This window comes from Alligator mississippiensis, chromosome 1 (assembly GCF_030867095.1).
Source record: "Alligator mississippiensis isolate rAllMis1 chromosome 1, rAllMis1, whole genome shotgun sequence".
Lineage (NCBI taxonomy): Eukaryota > Metazoa > Chordata > Crocodylia > Alligatoridae > Alligator > Alligator mississippiensis.
Window position 1 is genome coordinate 241,896,845 of NC_081824.1, and position 18,252 is coordinate 241,915,096.

At 51.1% G+C, this 18,252-nt stretch overlaps 1 protein-coding gene across 5 annotated transcripts in view; it reads right to left on the reverse strand.

The window, feature by feature from the left end:
- Nucleotides 1–18,252, reverse strand: part of LOC102568024 (cullin-9) — an 80,494-nt gene that overhangs the window by 37,761 nt on the left and 24,481 nt on the right. For all 5 annotated transcript variants that reach the window (XM_059720351.1, XM_059720352.1, XM_059720353.1 and 2 more), the window contains 15 exons: nucleotides 12,624–12,762; nucleotides 8,999–9,195; nucleotides 8,129–8,516; nucleotides 7,610–7,802; nucleotides 6,491–6,698; nucleotides 6,035–6,228; nucleotides 5,477–5,703; nucleotides 4,939–5,176; nucleotides 4,279–4,384; nucleotides 3,652–3,879; nucleotides 3,415–3,505; nucleotides 3,151–3,322; nucleotides 2,621–2,726; nucleotides 1,123–1,218; nucleotides 782–957 (listed from right to left, as the gene is read on the reverse strand). In XM_059720351.1, coding sequence (XP_059576334.1) covers nucleotides 782–957; nucleotides 1,123–1,218; nucleotides 2,621–2,726; nucleotides 3,151–3,322; nucleotides 3,415–3,505; nucleotides 3,652–3,879; nucleotides 4,279–4,384; nucleotides 4,939–5,176; nucleotides 5,477–5,703; nucleotides 6,035–6,228; nucleotides 6,491–6,698; nucleotides 7,610–7,802; nucleotides 8,129–8,516; nucleotides 8,999–9,195; nucleotides 12,624–12,762 — 2,759 coding nt within the window. The remainder of the gene's footprint in view (nucleotides 1–781; nucleotides 958–1,122; nucleotides 1,219–2,620; nucleotides 2,727–3,150; nucleotides 3,323–3,414; nucleotides 3,506–3,651; nucleotides 3,880–4,278; nucleotides 4,385–4,938; nucleotides 5,177–5,476; nucleotides 5,704–6,034; nucleotides 6,229–6,490; nucleotides 6,699–7,609; nucleotides 7,803–8,128; nucleotides 8,517–8,998; nucleotides 9,196–12,623; nucleotides 12,763–18,252) is intronic.

Sequence of the window (18,252 nt, forward strand, 5' to 3'; positions counted from 1 at the left end):
AGCACAGCAGCTGAACCTGAGCAGGACCCTGGGTCATGGGGCCCAGCTTGTTGCGTCCCATGCCTGCCAGGATTTGGGGCAGGACTGCTGGGCTCTGGGGCACCCCCACCCCACCCAGCAAATTCCTCTGGCCAATGGGTCTCCAGACCTGTCCTGGGTCAACTCTGTTGTTGCCTCAGAAGGGCGGTCCCCTTCCTGGGGACCACGCTGCACTTCCCCTAGCTCTACTTGTCCTCTCCACAAAAAGCTCTTTTCCTCTCCACAGCTCCAACTGGCAGCTAGAGCCCTTCCACCAGGCCAGGCAACAAGAGCTGCTATATGCCTCTTCACTGATCACCACCACTCCCACTTCCTGTCACCAAGGGATGTCTTCAATGGGGGACAGCTGGGCAGTGCTCCCCATGTTGCCCCTCCAGCATGTCAAAACCCCCTGAATCTTCTCAAGCTTTTGTCTCAGCCAGTAAAGACTATGCTCTCAAGGCCAAGAACAGCTGCCAAGCCTCCTGGCCAGAAGTGCATGGCTCTGGGCTCACAACAGAACAAAACAATACTGGGCCTCATGACCCCGGCAAGACACTGGGGGCCTGCACCTGCCCTGCCCCTCCCCATATATCAAACCCTACAGCCCCAGGCTGAAACCTCTGCCTCCACACAGGTCAGCCTTGCCACTTCCTTTACCTTCCACCATGATCTACCAGCAAGACATGGCTGACAGTGCCTGGGGCCGCATGGTCCATTTCCTGCTGAGCGCACGGCCCAGCAGTGCCGCATGGGGCCTCACCTGTTGAAGAGCTGCAGCAACTGGAGCCGATCCTCAGAGATCTCCTGGCACCAGGTGTGGGCCTTGGTGGTGTAGAACAGGTATGTGCGCCGGCACAGCTGCTCCTTGAAGACCGGCCAGAAGGTGGGCTTGGGCCCCAGGACCTCAATGCCACGCACACGCGTGTCAATCCCACCCTGCACAGGGCACAGACCTCAAATGTTCAGACATGCTCTGCCCACCACACAGCCAGCAGGATCCAGCCCCATAGGTGCTCCGGGATGGGCCTCTTGGCCCCCAGCCAAACCCTGGCAGGAAGACACAAGGGGGACCGGGGACCAGAGCCTGTCCAGTGCACCCACCTGCTGGCAACGCTTGATCTTGACCTGTATGAGAGGCCAGAAGCGGGTCAGGTTCTCCAGAAGGATCACTCTGCTGGCCGAGGGCATGACGTTCACCTGAGGGTGGGAGAGTCACAGAATCTTGATGCCAGGACTGCCAGGCCCCAAGTACTGCCATTCACATAACCCACAGCATGTCATGGCCGCACAGGGCCCCACCCCACAGCACTTAACAGGCAGGGAAGCAGCTGGGTTTAGGGTCAAGGAACACAGGGCAGCAAGACAACAAGCACAGGGGACTGGCAAGCAGAAATCAAACTAGGATCCCCAAGTATAGAAAGATACCATCCCCCTGCCACCATGAGGCGCACACTGGCTAGTCCTGGCCCTGCTCCCTGGCATCCCTGTCTAGCCAGACAACTAAAAGAATCAAAATCTAGCAGCAGGCAACAGCCTGGATGTCACAATGCCAAGTTCATGAGCCACCTCATCCTATCAGAAGCAGCCCCAGGGACCACCAAAGCAGACAGGGGTCAGAGGGCACACCTAGTCAGTGTATCCTTGTCATTCCTCACCAGCAAGGTGGCACAGACCAACAGCCAGCACCAGGAGCTTTTGAGTAAGAGGCACATCTCCCCACATACTCCTCTGTGCAACAGTACTGCACTGAGGCAAGCACTGGTTGCCTGGCCAGAGCATGTGGCCTTGCCGCTGAGACCTGGACCTTCAGGCACCCAAGCTGATCCCAGGATGCAGAGGAACCCCTGTGGAGGGGTCATGTGTCCAATGGCTTGGGGTCCCTGAGGTCCCAATTTCATGCTGCTGCCATCTCCAGACATATCTTGAGGAACTTGGCACTGCCCAACAGCAGGGGAAGCTCTCAGCAGGGCTTGTGCCTGCCCTGCCTCTGGTGGACAGTCACTGCTCTGGGGAAGCCCCAGCTCCAACAGCACCAGAAGCACAGAAGCAGCAGCCTGACAGGTCTCTGCTGGACGTTTGATGGGTTCAAGTAAGAGCCATGGGGCAGAGACGAACACAACAGAAATGGGCACAAGACATTAAGCAGGGGCAAGTTGTGCTGGGCTTCCCCGGGGAGGGGGAGCAGGGCAGAGGGGCAAGCTAGGCCATCCCATTCTGTAAATGTCCAGCATGAGCTCTGAACTCTGTAGGTCCTGGCCATGCAGGAGTCAGGACACCAGAGCCCTACTCTGATCCCAGACAACAAGTCCTCCTGGCAACATGCGCCAGCAGTCTGGGTCTCACAGGGCCTCCTCTTGGGCTGACACAGGCCCTGGCACTTGTCTGCCACCCAGCACCAATTCAACTGTGCCAGCCAGGGGTTCCTCCCAGCCCTGTTGTGGGCTGGGCTCCAAACTCTACACCCAACTAAAGAGGCAGCCAATACAAAGCCCTCAGCCTGCTGCCTGCCACAAGACAGCTCCTCAGCCATGAACCCCATGCACTAGCTTCCTGCAAAGTGCCAGAGCCCTCAGCCCAGAGAAGTCTCCACCCAGCTCACCGTATTCAGCTCAGTGTTGATGCTGGCAGGACTCTCTCCTGCCATGACCACAACTCGGGCCGGCATGTAGCTGGAATCCTCACTGGCCACCAGCATGCTCATCTGCCTGCAACAGAGACAGCCACAGGGTAAGAACCAGACTGCTTCCAAAGATTCAGCCGCCTGCCCTGGCTGGTCCCAGCTAAAATTCATCCAAGTCCCCAAGGACCTGATATGACATTGCACAGGTCAGGGTCTGGAGGAGGACACAGTGTCCCCTTGCAGCTGGTTACTGCACAACAAATCCATCCTATACTGTCCTTCCCCTGAGCCAGAGGCCAAGGAATCAGCACTCACAACCACCCTCCACCCTGAGCACACCCACACCCAGCCCCAGCCCCTTCCCAGACCCCTCTGCACATAACCCCCAAATCTCAAACTCACCTCAGGGAACCCACAGATCAACCTGCTCCCCAAAGGCCTTGGCCAGCCCTCCTGCCTCACCCCTCATCCCCCACACACGCCACAAGCCGCAGGACCTGGGGCCACACCTGACTACCACACCACGATGCATGTACACAGTGATGTAGTGCGATCCAGTACTGCCGTTAGATTCCCAGTAGGTCTTGGGGTTCTTGTCTGTCAGCTTGCTGGCTCGGTGGGGATTGGAGGAAACCTCTAGTTTCTCCCAACACTTGTCCTCTTTCACCTCCACACTGGAGCCTGAAAGGGAAGGGGCAGCACTGTAGGGAGCTGTCTGGGCCCAGTGGGCAGGCAAGTGGAGGGGCTTCAGGGTGCCTGGGCTCAGCACTCACCTTGGCACAGGTTACGCAGGAAGACATCAAAGAAGGGGATGTTAATGGGCTGGTGACTCCGCCTGTGTTCCTCAATCTGACCCAGCACCATCTGCACAAGGGACACAAGGGCCTAGTGGGGGAAGCCCAGTGGCTGGGCCCCTGCAACAGCCACAGAGACCAGGTGTGCACAGCCAGCCAGCCAGTCCTGAACCTCCACACAGCCACCCTCACCCTGTGCCAGTGCCCAAGCCTCACCTGGATACAGCCGGCCAGGATACTGGTCGTCATCTTCTTGTACAGGCTGGCATATTTCTCACAGTCCGTCACCAGGTCCCGTAGCTCCGTCACCAGCAGCAGGCTGGAGCTGTGCTTGTCCATGACCTTGGTCAGGGCCTCCTTGGTGCCCACACGGCACATCACCACAGCACAGTCTTTGTTAACAGTGGCCAGGCGGTGCAGGAAGCGAATGAACTCCTGCACAACCTGCAGAAGGGGAGGGAGGGGCTGGAGGTCAGCACACTGGCCTGGGAACCAGCAGGCCTGTTTCTGTTCTCAGCTCTGCCTGGCACGTGGCCTGAGGCAGGAAACTCCCCTCTTGCCCGCCTCATCTGCAGAGCCCAGTGCTTGGCACATAATGGGGATGGAGGGCTGCAGTCTCTAGGCTCTCTGTTGTATCCCAGTGGAAGGATCAAGTCCTGGCCTAGAGGCCACTAGAGGAAGTGCCAGAGCTAATTTCGCCCCCAAAGAAACAGGCCTGAGGCAGGACCCGGTCACGACCACCCCCTACACAGGACATCACCAGAAGCCCTAGGGCACCTCCTGATGCCCATCCCCCGACCTGCCAGTAGCTAATAAGACCTCCAGGCCCAGCCCGGTCCTCACATCTCGCTCGGTGCTGTGGGCGCTCATGGAGGACAGACAGGGCTCAATGCACTCATGCCATGGCAGCGCGTCCTCCTGGTAATTGTCCAGGAACTTGTTCAAAATCCTGAGTGAAAGATGGGAGAGTGAGGACTGGGGGAAGGGAGGGTGGAGAAGGTGCCAGTGCCCAGAGCCCCCCTCACTTTACCACCCTTCTGGTACTCACTGCCCCTGGCTAGCCTGCCTGGCTGCACAGCAATCCACCCACCCATCTGCCCCATCTCCTCTCCACAATCTGCCTACTATTCCCCATACCCTCTCCCAGCACAGACACCAGCCAACCCACGCCAGGTCCCTTCTGTATCCCCCCTCAGGGCAGCCCTGGCAGCCTTGCTCCTACCCCACACCTCCTCGCCTCAAGACCTTCCAAACCTACCTGCAGGCTTCCTCCCCTCTGCAGGTCTCTGACCAACACCCTCCTTCCATGTCTCACCTTGGGAAATCCACAGCTACCTTCTGCCCCCAATCACCCCAGGTTCTGTCCCCCACCTGGCCACAGCCCTGCTGCTTCAGCAACCCCAGCCATGTCTGCAAACCCAATCCAGGCACTCCACCCAATCTCAGCATGTCCCAGTCTATCCAAGGCCACCTCAGCACACAGGAACCACAGCCTCCCCTCACCTGAGGACCCCCAGCTGCACAGCCTTCTCAGCCCCCAGCTGCTCCAGGTTGCGAAGCAGCAGCAGGAAGCAGTCACGGTCCTGCAAGAGCTCAGCAGCCTCGCTCTCATGCCAAAGGCTCTTGTCACAGAGGTGCTGCTCCAGAGCCAACAGCACCTCCTTGGAGAGGATGCCCTCTCGCAGACTGGCCACCAGTTTCTGCACGTCCACGTCCCTCAGATCCAGGGGGGCACCTGCATCTGCACCAGGTACAACAGACTCAGGGCCCTCACCCTAGCAACACCCAGGAGCCTGCAGCCCTCCCTAGTGTGACACCACACCAAATGTGTGACCAGACAGGTGCTTGAGGGGCTTGAGGGGGACACAGATTACCATGTACCTGTCATCTCAACACACAAGATGTCCCATATTTGCTTGTCCATGGGCTCACAGGCATTAGGAAGGAGGGTGCTGGGCACTAAAGGGAAGGCACAAGGCCAGTCCCTGCCCTCAGCAGGCTCATGGGCAGCGGGGTCTGAAGGGCCCCAAGGACTCCATACCTGCCGTTGTCAGATCTGAAGGGATCTTGTGCTCTGCTAGGCGACTGAGCATGGCCATGGCCAATGTCTCGCTGGGACAGCTGGGCTCTGCAGGACTCCGGCCTCCTTGGCAGCAGCTCTGCAGGACTGATTGGATTCCGCAGCTCACCAGCTGCTCAGCCAGGCCACGGTGGTTGTCGACAAGCATGTTCACCACCAGCAGTCCATTCTGCACAGCTGACATGCCCCTGTAGGGACAAGGGACCAGGTAAGGGCTGGGGCATGCCACTCCTCCTCTCCTCTAATGGATCCCAGAGGCGACAGGGCCTCCTGCCTGCAAGGAGCCTCCGCACCTGGCAGCAGCAACAGAAAGGCTGTGGGGAGGTGTACCCACAATCCTTTCCCAGAGCAAACCCCACAGCACTGCCCTGCAGGACTGAGGTTGGGGGCTGAAGAGGCAATTGTCCTCACTCCTGCTTCCTGGGCTGCAGCTCCTAGAGATTGGCTCTGCACCCACTCTACTCTAGGAGGTGTTTCCCCACCCCAACTCCCCATGGAGAGGATGCCACCTGCCCGTACCCAGCTGTGCCTTGCATGGTGCTGATGGCAGCAGGAATGGCACACAGCAGGTTATCTGAGCCCTTGCTAGTGGCAGAGCCAATGCTGGCAAAAATCTCCCGCATCATCTGGGCATCAGAATGGTTCAGGGGAAATGGCTTCCTGCTGGTGCCCAGCACCTCACAGTTCCCAGCCCCCACCAGCACCTTCAGGGCCTGCAAGACAGAAATGGGGAGTTAAGGGAGCAGCAGAGGACACAGGGCCTCCCAACCCCAGCCTAGCACTGGCAATCCACCAGGTACCCCCAGTATCCCAGCACTCCCACCTTCTTCCCCACTTCTCCCCAGAACCACTCCTATCCAGTACAACCCTCCATCTCTCCACCAATCCCAACACCTGCCCTCTGGCAGAGGACCCAAACCCGCTCCACTCCCCCCTACTCCTACAGCCACCCAGCCCCTCTGCACACACACTCACCGCCAAACCAGCTTGCTGGACCAGTGCCAAGGGGCTGTACTCCTGCATGCAAGACAACACAGCACGTATCCCACCCTCTGTGGCAAAGAGCACGCGCCAGTCATACTTGGCCATCAGCACGCACAGTAGGCGCAACGCCAGCACCACCAGCAGCTTCTCCTTCACCTGGTTGGTCAGGAGCTCCACCAGCATCTTCACCAGCTTCTCCCTGCACAGACCAACAGCTGCTTAGGCAGGGGCCACAGCAATCAGAGACCCTCACAGTGCAGCTGCAGGGACGAGGCCTGCTGCCTAACTCAAAGGCAGCTCCCTCCTAGAAACTGGATCCCAAACCACCCTGACAGACAGCCCTCATTGGTGCCCCCCCAACCTCAATCTGACTAGTCCCAGGAAGGCACTGAGAGATGACAGTCTGTACCAGTCTGTACTTGCTGAGAGAAATGCAGGCTCTATATTCAATCCACATTTGTCTGCTTCCCACTTCCAGCCCTTCCCTCTTGATCTACTTTCCCCTGCTGGACTGAAGAGACATTTAGCATCTGGTTCTTTCCCCTCTTGCTGGTATTCAGGTTGTCATCAGATCACCTATCCTCAGTCACCCAGGAGTGGCAACCCTTTTTATTAGGGAGGCTGAAAGACTACAAGGGACCAAGAATGAGAATGATTCCAACCCCATCTCCTCATCTCAGGCCATTCCACACCTCCTCCCAGACATCCTCCCTTCTGCAGGTCACTGGCCAACACCCTCCCTCCCATGTCTCATCTTGAGCTATCTACAGCTATCTCTCTACACCTGGCCAGAGCCCTGCCCCAGCCACGTCTGCAAACCCAATTTGGGCACTCCAGCAGCCCACCCAAGGCCCTCTCAGCACACAGGGACCACAGCCCCCCCTCCAACCAAGCCCCCTCAGTTCAAGGCCTGAGAAACCCACCCTCCAGCTGCAAAATAAGAAAGCTTGAACCATGGAGTTTATGAGGGAGAAACGTTTGATCACAGCATACAAGTACCTATACGCAAAGAACATTTCTGATACTAGAGGGCCTTCAGTCCAGCAGACAAAGTAGATAGAGAGCCAAGGGCTGGAGACTGGTGTCAACCCAGATGAAACAAGAACTGACCTGACGGTTAGTCCACCCTCAACTTTAATGAGCTGCCGTTCTCGACCCGGCTCCTCCTCCAGGGTCTTGATAATGAACCTGAGACCCGCTACTTGCAGCTCGACCTCAGAACTGGATCTCTGGATCATCTCCAGAGCATCTGCAATCTTCTCCAAAGAGCTCTTCTTGCCTGATCCCTTCATGGTGCAGAATACTGGCCAGGACCAACAGGTTCATCAGCATGGCAGAAGCAGGACTCCTTCCTGGGCTCTCACCTAAACCAGCCCAGGCACCAGCCACCCCTGGAGCACTCCCCCCACCCCCCCCCCTCCCAACTCTGCCTCCCTCTCCCAAGCCCATCCACTCCCTGAGCAAACCTTGGGTTCCCCCACTCAAGCCCTACGCTCACTTCTCCCACATGCCCAGAGGATGCCCTTGCCTAAGCCAGCAGGGATCCTCTCTACATAAAGAGCCCCCTGAAGCAACTTGCCCAGAGCAGTCACCCCCTGCAGGACACCTGGGCTTCCTGCTGGCACTTACCTTTGGCTTTTTCCTCCAGGAACTCTGGTAAAATCAGCCCTTCTGCTTTGAAGAGTTCACTAAACAGCTGCAAGTCTGATTTCTCCACGGTGGCTGAGGTGGGGGAAGGCACATCAGCAGCAGGAAGGTCTGTCTTTGGTTTCTTGGACGCCATGGCTTCAAGGAAGGCATTCCCATGGCCAGCACATTCCAAAGGGACCACATTTACCCCAACACTGTCCTGCTCCTCCCATCCCTTGCTGAGGAAGTACTTGATGTAGACATGAGAGTTGTGGAGGTCACTCAGGGTGCTGCCCTGGCACTGCTTGCACAGGACCCAAAGCACCTTCTGGACCAACTCCACTGGCACTGACAGCTGGATCAGGGCTTCCTCATCTAGCTCCAGCACCTGGAACGAAGAGGTCTGAGTTAATCCTCAGGGCCCCTCTGCAGGCCTGACACCCACCCAGGGGCAGCCAAACCTGTCATGGGCAAGACCAGCCATTTCTTTCCACAGATCCCCATGTCTGCAGCTTGCTCATCTGGAACCCAGCGGACACGATTATGTTGCCTAGATCTGGGACGAGCTGCTCTCCTCTCTTACATGCATTTATCTGTGTCATCTGCAGTCCTCATTCCCCCTCATTCCACTTGTGTCTCTCCCACCTCCCCACCAGTTTCCCAAAATTCAACCCTTTTCCTATTCCACTATGGTTCCTCCTCTCCCACCACAGTTACCCGTTCCTTCCTTTTCTCTGTTTCTATCCTTTCCCCTAACTCCACAACCCACTTCTCTTCTCCTACTTTCCTCCCTGATTTGCCATACCCCCATAAGCCTGCTCTGCTCCCTGTGCCAACCCCTTCTTGCCATTTACCAGCTCCTTCCCACACCTGTTCCTCTTGATGCTGCCAGATGAGGTGAGTGATCTCTTGTTGCTCATGTAGTTCTAGCTTCTTAACAAAGAAGAGCAGTTCCCACCACTCAGCTCGGCTCAGGGTCTCTGTATCCTCGCCCTGCTGGTCCATCAGGTATGGCAGGGAGTACAGCCCCCCAAAGGGCTTGCAGTAAAATGTCTGGGTAACTGCAGCTAAACACAGCAACAAAGTGAGAGCTTTTAATGTACCCACAGACCAAAACTAACTTTGGGGTGCCCTGGCATGGTGGTTATACTGTTACAGACCCTTCTGTTGCACACAAGAGATCTGTCTGAGCTATTCAGGCATCCATGTTCCAGGATGCAAACACTCAAAGCTGCTGCTCTCATTCTCTGGCTCAGAAGTTTCACGCTTCCTAAAGTCACAAAATGCTTCCAGTACCATTTCTTCCACCACAGAACACCTATCCCAGGCTCTGCAGGCTGCATGAGCTGACATGGAGCCAGGCAACCTGGCCTGGCAATAGCAGTGTACTGCCTCCAGGCCCACCGTTACCCACAATCTCTATTGTAGAAACCCACTGCCCCATGGAAAGCTGCTTGAAAACCGCTGGTCTACCTGCCAAGTAGTGGCAAAAGAGAGGAAGCCACCCTGAACAAAACCAAGGAGTAAGGCTTTCAGAAATATACTCCTGTTTCCAGGCTCAAGGCAATGAAGAGAGGAAAGTAAGCCAATGATATTTAAATTAAAGAGTTATTTTTAACCTGATAAACAAAAGCCGAAGGAAGGAGGGGGAGACTTGAGGCTCCAGCTGCTGTTATAGCCACAACAATGGGGAATGGCAACCAGGCTAGACCCTACGGGGTGCAATTTAACCCCTCATGGCCACATGTAACCTATGGGCTGCCAGATGGACAACTCTGCTGTAAAACTAGCCAACAGCATGCTAGCTTATATTAACAGGAGTATCACCTGCAAGTCAAAATAAGTGATTCACCCATTCAGCACTGATAAGGTCTCAGCTAGAGTACCATGTATCAGGTACTCCATGTCCAAGAATGATGTGGACATATTGGAAAGAGTCCAGCAGCAAGCAAAAAGATTATTACAGGCCTAGAAAAAACAACTTAAAAAGGAAAGGCTGAAAAAACTGGAACAATTCAAGTCTGGAGAAGTGAAGATCAAGGAGAAATTTGATAACAACCTTTAAATACTGAAGAGTGGTTATAAAGTAGATGTTAATAGACTATTCTCTGTAGCCATAGGGCACAGGACAAAGAGAAACAGTCTTAAATTGCAGCAAGGGAATTTAGGCTGGACATCAGAAAGAACTTTCTTGCTATAAGGGTAGTTAAACACCGGAAGAGATCCAGCAGTTGTAGAATCTTTATCTTTGGATGTTTTTAAGAGCATGTTAACTTACACTTATCTGAAATGGTTTATACAAGACTGATCCTGCCTTGAGCAGGAGGCTATTCTATGATTCTATACTATGCTCTTGGACCTTGCTCTGGCCAATAAGAAAGATTTGGCTGCAAGCATGAAGGCATGGAAAACTTGTGAGGAAGTGATCACAATATGAGAGAATTCATAATTCTAAGAAAGAAAAGACCCAAGATTAGCAAAACAAGAATACCAGACTTCAAGAGGATAGATGTCAACCAACTCAGAGAAATAATAGGCGAGGTCTCTTGAGTAAACACACTGAAGGAAAAAGTGTCCACAAGGGCTGGCAGTTCCTAATGGACATAGTATTGGAGGCTCAACAAAAGCTTTTCCAACCTGGTGGGAAGATAAAAACGAAGGACACAAGGTGGTTCCACAAGCAACTTCTTCACTTCCTCAATATCAAGAGAAATATTTGTCAATGGAAGGAAGGGAAAGTCACTAAGAAAATACACTAAGAAATAGCAAAAACTTGCAGGGCCCCAAAAAATAAGCAAAACGGAAAACCCGAGATATAGCAGGCAAGGGATGTTAAAAACAATAAACAGAAAATAAAGACCGAGGTCTACCACTCACTATTGAGGGTGAGCTATTAACAGGAGACACAAAGAAGGCAACGCTACTCAGCGACTACTTTGCTTCAGGCTCACAAAAAAACCTGCAACTTGATAGCTAAGAAAAATCAATTTAGAAGAACGGCTACAGATCACAACAAGAGAGAGTATACCAGGTATTAAAGCACACTTTAGTCTGGCGGGAAAAAGGTATAACAAGAACCAATGAAAGAAAACTGAAGCAAGAAATAAGGCGCAAAGTTTTAAGTGAAAGTAACTAACTGCTGAAACAAACTACCAAAGGAATTGGAAGATGTTCCATCTCTTAATGCCTTCAAGTGATGACTGGATTCTTTCCTAGAAGATACGTTTTTGTCAAACAAGTTATTAGGCTAAATATAAGAATAATGGGGTGAAACTCTATGACTTGTATACAGAAAGTCAGAGTAGGTGATGTAACACCTTTTTAGCCTCAAAATTGATTAATAGTTACTGGAATACTATATCCAGTTCCCACACACACATGCACTAAAAAGGATCTTAAAGAAATGGTGAGATTCAGAAGACAGCAACAAAAATTGTATATTGTCTGGAATTCACAGAACACTGCAAGACTCTTAGGGAAAGTTCATTTTATTTAATTTCAAAATTTCAATCAAACATTTTAACTGAAAAAAAAGTTAAAAGATGATCAAATGAAAGTCTGCAAGTAAAAATCTGCACTAGAGTTCTCTCATCTAAACCTTGTCTTTATGCATAATGGCAGCAGTTTAGCTAAAGATCTTATTTTAAAACAAATTAGTTACACAAGTGCCAAAGTGTATTAGCACATACACATTCCAGTTTAAACCAGGCCTGCTCCAGTTTAGACTAAACTAATTAGGAACAAATTTAAATTAAATTGAAATCAATTATACTTGTATCAAAATAAGAAGGCCCACAAAGGGAATTGCAATCGTTTAAACCCATTCAATTACGTTAGCTATAAGGTGCCACAGTACCCTAACTCATTCAGAGAAGCATGAGCTTCCATAAGCCACAGCATACTTTTTCAGATGTTATGAATGGACTTGCAGAGAGCAGGGGTACTAAATAAAAATAGAATAAGGTAATTTAAATACAAATGATTTGTATTTTATTATATTTTATTCACTCATGTTGATTTGATACACATCAACAAGTTTAATAGGCAGACAAGGTTATTTGGGTAAATGTGATATCTTTTATTAGACCACCTGAATAAGGCAGTTTCATTTTCAGTTAATGCCAAAAAATTCTAATACAATGGTTTCTAGTTGTTTGTTCAATTAAATTCTAATGAGCATTTTCATGAGTAATGTTGATGTCTAAATGAAATTTTTACATTTTCGTTATTACCTTACCCACACACAGGACCTAAGTGGCAGCACTACTGCTTGGCAAGATATGTCCCCCTTTACAAGCAAACAAAAATTAGTTTTCTATAGGGGGGAAAACCAAAAGAAATTTAAGTCACTACTATAGAAAGAAAACATGACCAGTCACAAGACTTATCACCCCCAAAACAGACAAGAGCATGCTAGGGAGAGAAAGTACACACATATGCATGTGCATGTATATGTGCATGCATGTATGCACATGGACAGGGTACACAGTCTCACCTGTGTTCAATTTCAAGCTCTCTGTCAGACTGGATACCTTTTCCTTGGGAGCAGATTCTTCAGGCTGATTTCCAGAGACGATAATTTGTATTATGTGCCAGTGCACCCAGTAGGTCCGGCCTGTAGACTGCCACAAAACCTACGGGTAAGACAGACCAGAATGATCGGCCACTTTCCCATTCCTTATGTATTCCCTTCTCTATTTATATAACACTACACCCTCTGCTCCCTCACATGCTGAGTAATGTACCTCTGCACAAGCCCACATTTATAAAACAAATTAGATACAGCCTTCTCAATAAAAAGATACAAACATATGTATTTTCTGACTCTAAATATGCAATGACTATATATTAACAAGTTTTTCAATTGTGCGCTAGGTCCTCTTAAAGGAAAAAAAAAAAACTTTTGAAACTACCTATATATAATCGTTATCAGACTTTTCTGTGCTGCTTATTAACTACACATATCTAGGAACAAGACATTCAGACAGAGATATTTTCTGCTGTATGGCTTCTGTGGATACTTTCCAAATGATCCCATCTTAGGTATGTCAAAAAACTTCCTCCAAGTCAAACAAGTCTTAGCCCTCAACAGCAAACATACAGCTCAAGTTTCCCGAGTAAAGGTTTCAGGGATATAGGTTGTAGTCATGTTGGTCTAAAAAGCAGAGGCCGACAAAACCCTTGGGGTAGAAGAGATATTTTTTAAAAGATATCGCTTCTACCCCAAGAGTTCTGTCTGCCAAGTAAAGGTTAGTGTTTGAAAAACATGGAATCATGTACACAAGTCCAATCATGTTCTGCAAGTGCTTTATCTTCTCTACATTTAAGATTTCTGCTTCCCTAGGCCACAGATTCCTTAACACAATTTTTTTTTAAATGGCAAAGAGAAGGCAGCCCGCTTTGGGAACTTCTTAAAACCCTTATGGAAGAAAACACTCTTGTTCCAAAAATAGTATCTTCTTACAGAGAGGCAGGCTGAACCTGCAGATAGCACAAAAATAAAGGTTTAAAAAAATCAAAGCCTACAAATGAAAAGTACCAAAAGAAAAACTGGAAACTGAGCCTCTGAAGAAAGACCTGGCTTACAACAAAACTCCTAGACTGAAAACTGCCCTTTCTTCCAGGTCCAAGAACAAGGAGATTTGCTGGCATACAAAGAGTCTTCCATTTTTATCTCAAGAGCTCAGAATTTGTTACATCACTGAGGACAGAAGTACAGCTAGAAGTTGGTAGTTACAGACACAACAGAGTTAAATGTTTCTTTTCAGAAACTGATTGGAGAGACAGGAAAAGATCTAGGAACAGAATTCTGTTGTGGAGAATGGGAAATAGTAGGGAGTGTGTAAAAGAGGAATATGAGCAGGAAGGAACACACCCAGGCTGTGAAAGGTGAAGTTATTAGACTGGCAACTCATGGGTTTTCTGTGAAGAATACACAGCTTGTAATCAGGCCAGGCTGGGCTGTGGAAGGAAGTGAGGGTGGAGAGAGAAAAATAAGAGAGGCAGGTGAGAGAATGTCTGTTAAAATGGTTGTTTAAAAAATACAAGGAAAGAAGACTGAACAAATGAACCAAAACCATCAGTTATCATTACTAGTGAAGAAGGAATTGGGTTTCAGCAAATTAGTTAGCAGAAATTTAGGTTTTGGGACAGGTGTTCAGATAAAAAGAATACAAAACAGGACCAAGACAAGGAAACAATGCAAGAATAAAAGTGACAGAAATGCGTTACTAGCAGTGTGTGAGGAAGTTCAGAGAGCAATCCTAGCAACTGGAATAATCTGACAATTTATGGTTTAAGACGTGTTAAATCTCCAGAAGAATAAGGAAGTCAAGATCAGGCAGAAAAGCATGAGTGCTAAGAAAACTAGGCAGATACTAACAACCTTAACGAGTAATCTGTAGAGTCACACTACAGAAAGACCAAAGACATGATGGTGTTCAGTTTTCTAAGTGTACCATAAGCCCTGCCTGTGCTGCTAATCTAACTGCAAAGTAAAGCCATTTCTACTCACATAATTGCTCTTGCATAATGATCACACTAAATGTACTCTCAAAATTTTGAAAAATCATAGCAGCGTCATGGAAAAGTAGGACTGGAAGGGACCTCCAGAGGTCATCTAATACAACACCCAATAAATTCTGAGCAACAGTCATAGCTGCATTTCTAAATACACAGATCCAAAAGATTTCTAAAGACAGAATTTGTTGAAGAATGGTACATCAGTTCCATCCTATATTCATTCTCACCTGCAAAACCATATAAGATGAAAAAGTCCAGATAGATATTCAAACACAGAACAAAACCCCCAATACCTTGTTTTGTTCCAAGGTGTGCATAATGGATGCACCCTAGCTTTTGATGGTAACATTCTAGAAAGAAAAGAATGGCTATTATGAGAATAAATATGGTTACAGTAACTAAAGGTAGATGGTAGAAGTAATATACTCTCTCACTCAAAGGCAGAGACATCGACCACAACTTCCTTGGGCTTATCACCAGGGATCCTGGTTTTCCCTGGAAAAAAAAAAAAATCGCAAATTCTCCAATGAAAAATCCCAACATCTGTGATTACAATGAAATGCCACTACACACACACACACACACACACACACACACATCAGTTGAACATAATGTTTTATTGATACATTTAAAATTTTAAAGCAATTTGGAAGCCTACCAGTGCCTCAATCGCAATAATAAAATAAATTCTAAATACCTATACATTTTGGCATTTGATTTTAGGTTTCTTATCATGGAAAAAATCACAACTCCCCCTGCCCCCTTAGCTCACAGAACTCAGGTCCAGGCCCCTCACTCACAAGCCACAGCCCCCTGGGCTTGCTGGTGCCCCTCACTCCCCCCCCCCCCCCCCCAAAAGCCCCCCAGCCCAGCTGGTGCCCCTCACGTCACCCCCCCCCACACACACACACACGCTGCTGGTGCCCCTCACTCCCTCATCACAGCTCCCTGGCCCTGCTGGTGCCCCTCACTTCCCACCCTCCCAGAGCCCCCCAGCCCTGCTAGTGCTCCTTACTCCCCTCCCACAGACCCCAGTCCATGTTTCTGCCCTTCACTCAACCCCCACAGTCGCCACAGTCCTGCTGGTGCCCCTCGCCCCCCCACAGCCCTTTGTTCCCATCCTGCAAGGCAGCAGCAAGGGGTATAACCCCGTACAGCTGCTCCCGCTGCTGCCGCACAGGCAGGGGACGCCTCACCTGGGCAACGAGGAGCTCACAGTGGCAACGAGCTTCCCCATGCAGCCCCACGCTGCCCTGCAGCACCAGGTTGCACCTGCTGGACTGCAGAGGCCTCAGGGGAGGGCAGCAGGACAAGGAACCCATGCCTGCCTCCCCCCCATGCACATATTTTGGGGGCACATGCCCCCCCTGGGAGCATATGTAGTGGTGAGGAGCCGGCCCCATCCCCTGCCCCCAGAGGAGCCATCAGCGGCCCCGTCCCGCTCATCACGGGGGTCCCTGCAGCCATGCATTCCAGCCCCAGGCCCGAAGCAGCAGCCCCAGCCCAACTCTTCCTCTCCCCCTATGGGGGCCTCAATCTCTCCCACCCTCCCCCACCAACTTACCTATCAGAGCTGCTGTCCAGGCTGCCTAGAGGCCATGTGCATATATACATGCACATGGTGCCCCCTACCTAACCACCCTCCTCCCACTTCCCCCAGTCCCCTACAGGCTGGAACTCTGCTAGCCTGCAAAGAGCTCTTTGCAAGAGTGCAAAATCCATGGGTTTCTCTGTTAAAATGAGAAATCCACTTTTTTCTTGGGTAAAGGGGGAAATCCATGTTTTTCTGTTTTCCTTGGGAAACAGAAAACCCAGATCCCTGCTCATCACCAAGCAATAACATTAGATATTAAGCTGCTCTGCCAAATACGTTCCAAAAGCAATTGAGTCCCTCCTTTTTTTTTTTTTCTTTTTACTGTCCCTAGTTAAGAGGATCTGACCTTTTGGTCATGGACCCTGCCACTCTTGTCCATGTTTTCATCATTTCTAGATGATGAAGGCAATATAATATGGGGTAATACCTTAAATCCAGCCAGAGATTGGGGCCAATGCCAGATATAGCAACTTAATTCCAGAGAAGAGAATCTTGCTGGGAGCAGATGATATTCGTGCTTCACATTCTCCAATGGCTACCTACTGATTTTTCAGATGGAGCCCAAACTGCCAGTTCTGACCAGGAATCCAGGCTTTCCATTTCCCACAGGAAAATGGAAAAAGGGATGGATTTCCACTTTTACCCAAGAAAAACATGGATTTGTGATTTTGATAGAGAAACACATGAATTCTGCACTTCTGCAAAGAGCTCTCTGCAGGCTGGCAGAGGAGGGTGGTCAGGTAGGGGGTGCCCTGTGCATGTATATGCACATGGCCACTAGGCAGCCTGGAGCAGCTCCCGCCAGTAAGTCTGGTGGGGTAGGGAGGGGGGATTGAGGCCCCATAGGGAGGGAGCGAGTTCAGCAAGGCTGGGGCTAGGGGGCTTGGGGCCAGAATGCACAGCCGCAGGGCCCTGGCAGGGAATGGGACAGGACCTCAGCCAGCTCACCCAGGGGCAGTTGGGATTGGCTCCCCGCCACTGTGCACACTCCCGAGGGAGGAAGGGGAGACCCATGCTCCCCAGATGTATGTGTGGAGTGAGGCAGGGGCAGGAATGGGCTCCCTGCCCTGCTGCCCTCCCCTGGGGCTTCTGCAGCCCAACAGGTACGACCTGGCATTGCAGGGCAGAGCAAGGTTGGGCAGGCAATCTCCTTGACACTGCAAGCCCCACGTCACCCTGGCGAGGAATACCCTGCCTGCCCAGAAGCAGTGAGGGCAGAAGCGCAGGGTAGTGCCCCTTGCTACTGTGGGCTGGCAGGGCACATGTTGCCAGCACTACGTGGGGCTCACAGTGGCAAAGAGCTTCCCTGCCCAGTCCTAATCTGCCCTGCAGCACCAGGTCCCAGCCACCAGACCATGGAGGCCCTGGGGGAGGGCAGCAGGGCATGGAGCCCACAGTCTGCACCTACCCTGTGCACAGATATAGAGGGCACAGGTCCACCCTGCCCCACTGGGAGCACACACAGCAGCATGGAGCCAGATTCCCCCCAGTCTGAGCCCACAGCAGCCAGCCCACATCCGCCCCTCCACAGATTCCATTCTAGCCATGCTGCCCACAGGGGAGGGAGAGCCAGGGTCTGTGCTCCACTGCAGCTGGGACTCGGGTGCTGCTGTGTGGGGCAGGGGGCTCTGGACCCAGGTCCCTGGTCCCATAGCCCTGGCAACTGGGGACCCCTCTGGCAGAGCTGGGGTGGGGGGCAAGGGGCACCAGTAGGGCCATGTGGTGAGGGGCACCAGCAGGGCTGGGGGGGCTGTGGCTTGTGAGTGAAGGGCCTGGACCAGCATTCTGTGAGCTAAGGGGCAGAGGGAGCTCTGATTTTCCATGATATAAAACCCAAAATCAAATACCAAAATTTATAGGTATTTAGAATTTATTTTATTATGGTGGTTGAGGCACTGGTAGGCTTCCAAATTGCTTTAAATTTTTAAATATTGTCTCGGCCGGGCTGAGCCGACTTGAGGTGATTTAGAAACTGCCCGTTCGTCAGGGTGGGCTGGTGAATGGAGAG